The sequence below is a fragment of the Aulonocara sp. 'chitande type north' Nkhata Bay genome, linkage group LG7 (genome assembly GCF_057382095.1).
Source record: "Aulonocara sp. 'chitande type north' Nkhata Bay isolate Kocher_YH1m ecotype deep benthic linkage group LG7, A_spYH_male_GT1.1, whole genome shotgun sequence".
Taxonomy (NCBI): Eukaryota; Metazoa; Chordata; class Actinopteri; order Cichliformes; family Cichlidae; genus Aulonocara; species Aulonocara sp. 'chitande type north' Nkhata Bay.
The window spans coordinates 62,079,290-62,082,489 of NC_141350.1; the positions used below are offsets into that span (position 1 = coordinate 62,079,290).

At 50.5% G+C, this 3,200-nt stretch overlaps 1 protein-coding gene across 1 annotated transcript; it reads right to left on the minus strand.

Moving 5' to 3' along the window:
• Positions 1-202: 202 nt before the first annotated feature.
• LOC147326539 (cyclin-dependent kinase 2-like) lies at positions 203-1,117 on the minus strand. Its single transcript, XM_086297791.1, has one exon. The coding sequence runs from the start codon at positions 1,115-1,117 to the stop codon at positions 203-205; it is 915 nt and encodes a 304-aa protein (XP_086153917.1).
• Positions 1,118-3,200: the final 2,083 nt, after the last annotated feature.

Here is a 3,200-nt window from a genome sequence, read left to right on the forward strand (position 1 = left end):
TTTGCGCGTCTCTACATATGAACAACGACGCTGTTGGGGTCTGCTCAGTGTCAACATGTGGTATTATATGGACTCTGGTTGTATGCATAACAATCTTGTCTTCCACGCAAATAAAACAAACATGACAGCACAATGACAAAGGGAGTGAGATGCTTTATTGTATGAATGCACAAACATACACATACACATACATATGAGCACACTAGTGTGATTTACAGGCTGTGCGCTGAATGCCAGCGTAACGTTTCACACGGTCAATATCAACATCGGTGATCGCGGCGGCGATCCGTTTCCATCTACTGTCATCCAGTAACATCCGCGCAGTGAGTCTGCGCTTCGGGTCGTACTGAAGCAATGCCAACGCGATTCTCTTCACCTCTGTACACCGCATCAGGGTGGGCATTACACACATGGGATTCCAGATGCTTTCGTCGTCGTGGTCGTCGCGACCGAGAGTTTCATTGATGATTTTATACGTTGGAAAGTTTTTACTGTGAAAGGTCATCGTCGCCTCCATGGCATCTACTATCAGCACGCCCAGGCTCCACATGTCGATAGCGCAGGTGTACTGCGCGATACCCTCCTTCTTTGTGTCAAATAATTCCGGGGCTCTGTAGGACTCCGTTACCAACCCAGAACTCATGGACTTCGCAGCATACCTAGAAAGGCCCATATCTGCCACCTTCACGGTTAGCGTGTCCGCTGTGAGCAACACATTAGCGGGTGTCAGATCTCTGTGTATCATGTTAAGCCCGTGCATGTAAGCCAGAGCGTCGGCGATCTCCAGAGAGAAACGGCCGATAAACGTAATCGGCAACAGGCCCGAGTGATAGCGACCCTGGTAGATCACCTCAAACAGCGTTAAAGGGAGGTAGGGCATGAGCGTTGCTATCTCGCCATCGTGAAGAAAACAGTCCAGCGTCTCCACTATATTAGGATGGCCTCTCAAAGCCGATAGACAAGACAGTTCCCGGACGGTGGAGTCCGTCATAGTGCCGTTTTCGTAATTGCGGTGGCACTTCAACGCATAGCGTTGATCGGTAACGCGACACTTAACGTGGTACACAACACCATATGCCCCTTCGCCTACCTGTGCAACAATCTCGTACTTGTCCATGGCGGTCACGCGAGACGCATGTAATCCGCTACAGTGACAAAAGAGCGATGGCGGTGGTACAACCGCAGAAGCACTTCGCAGGTGTTGATGTTTAACAGAGCCTTGGTGGTTTCGCACGTGTTGATGTCGGCCGAGGTAATGGGCTGTAATTCGGTGGCACGCTTACGGCGTGCCAACCAGTTAATTTCTCTGCAAAACACACTGTTCCATCGACGACTGTTGGAATTGGAACTGCGGCGGACCGCTGATCGTTTAGCTCTTCTTGTAGCCGTTGCGCGGCGAGCTAGAGTGCTCGCCGATACAGGTTCGGCTTTCTGAGTCTCGGAAATCACAGCGAGCAACTGCGACTCTGGTTGCTCGAGTATCGGTGTGCCTGCTGGCGGATCGCGTATAACAATGACATCAGAACACCCGGGTTTGTTTTCCACCTGATATCTTCGAACCAGCAACTTAGACTCCCCCGTCGAAGTGGAGCTGTGTGTCGGAGCGATTACGTTGTTCACGTCGTCCGTTCTTTGGTCTTTCGCACATAGAACGGCAGCGTTTCCGTTGGACACTATAGACTTGTAGAAGTCAATGGCGTCCCCGTCAGTTGTGCCCGCGTCGACTGGGTCGATAATCAGGTTGCCGCTTAATGATTTCCTAATGAGCCGCGAGCACTTGGCATCTTTCGCATGTATGAACCCACACACGGTACTATCTTCCTGCAATAATACTATGCACGACACGTAGTTGGATGTCTCCAGGTCGGCCACCAGACACGATAGATCCGTGGAAGTGTAGCCTGTTGCGGCAAACGTATACCTTGTCACCGCTCTGATATCGAATTCCTCTCCGTGTTGCTGTTCGAGCACACCGCCGCCGTGCTGCACAAGCGCGGAGTACTCCCGGATCAAGGTGTTGGCGGACTCACGCTGAGGAATTGGTGTTACTTCTACTCGGCAGTTTGATGCTATGCTATTTAAGTACGTGTCCACACTGTTGATAGTACCTTGCGTTCTTAAATAAACAAAACCACTAAGCGTCTGGTCGCCCGTAGATCTGATCACCGTGGAATACGAAACCAACGCCTTGTCCCTGAGTCGTTCCAATAAGTCCTTTGTGAAGCTCTCTGAGTATATAGGTGTAGTGAATCTAAAGCGGTTTAGGTAGTATCTCATCGTTTGTAGGGTAATGTAACCCTCATGCCGTCCCTGTGTATGATCAACAAACACAAGGCAACACAGCACAGCACGTTACTGCCCGCCGTCCCCACAGGTCGACGATATATAATGCCCGCCGGCTTGCCTGCTGGACACTTATTGGCTGTGTACTGCCTTTTTATTGCGTCTGTGTGTAATGTAACAATAACCGAAACCCTGATATGACAAAAAGAAATACAAATGACATTGGGTTCATTGTGACATTGAAGACTTTATTGTTATTCATATGTACACAATTTTTTGATTACATTATTCAAATAAAAGACAACCATCGCCACCTTCAGCCTAGAGACCAGGTGATAGTGTCACTCCAGTCGCTCCAGTATTTCTGAACTGCCATTGGGATCCCGGGTGTCCATCTAGCTCTCGCGGTCACGGTTCCATCTTCGTACGAGGCAGGAACCTTTAGTTGACAGCTCTTGTTCCTGAAACACCTTCGAATCTCTCTGAAAAGATAGAGCGTTTTCGTCGTTCCGCCACTCTACGTCCACGTACATGCTGCAGTTCCAACGCCCCCGACCTGCAGTTCCAAAGCCCCCGACCTGCAGTTCCAAAGCCCCCGACCTGCAGTTCCAAAGCTCCCGACCTGCAGTTCCAAAGCCCCCCGACCTGCAGTTCCAAAGCCCCCCGACCTGCAGTTCCAAAGCTCCCGACCTGCAGTTCCAAAGCCCCCGACCTGCAGTTCCAAAGCCCCCGACCTGCAGTTCCAACTCTCCCGACCTACAGCGACCGTTTTGTATTGAGTTGAGGTTGAGCACATTGATGTGGTGCATGTTGTGAGCTTTCTATTGACCTATGCTGTTACTTTTTGTTACAATGGATCGCAACAAAGGGCCCCCAGAGCGGGTTGTGGGACTGTTGTCCAGAAAGAGGAAACTAGG

Excerpts from the sequence above, each read along its gene's own strand:
- LOC147326539 (XM_086297791.1), bottom strand. The coding sequence starts at position 1,117 with ATGGACAAGTACGAGATTGTTGCACAGGTAGGCGAAGGGGCATATGGT.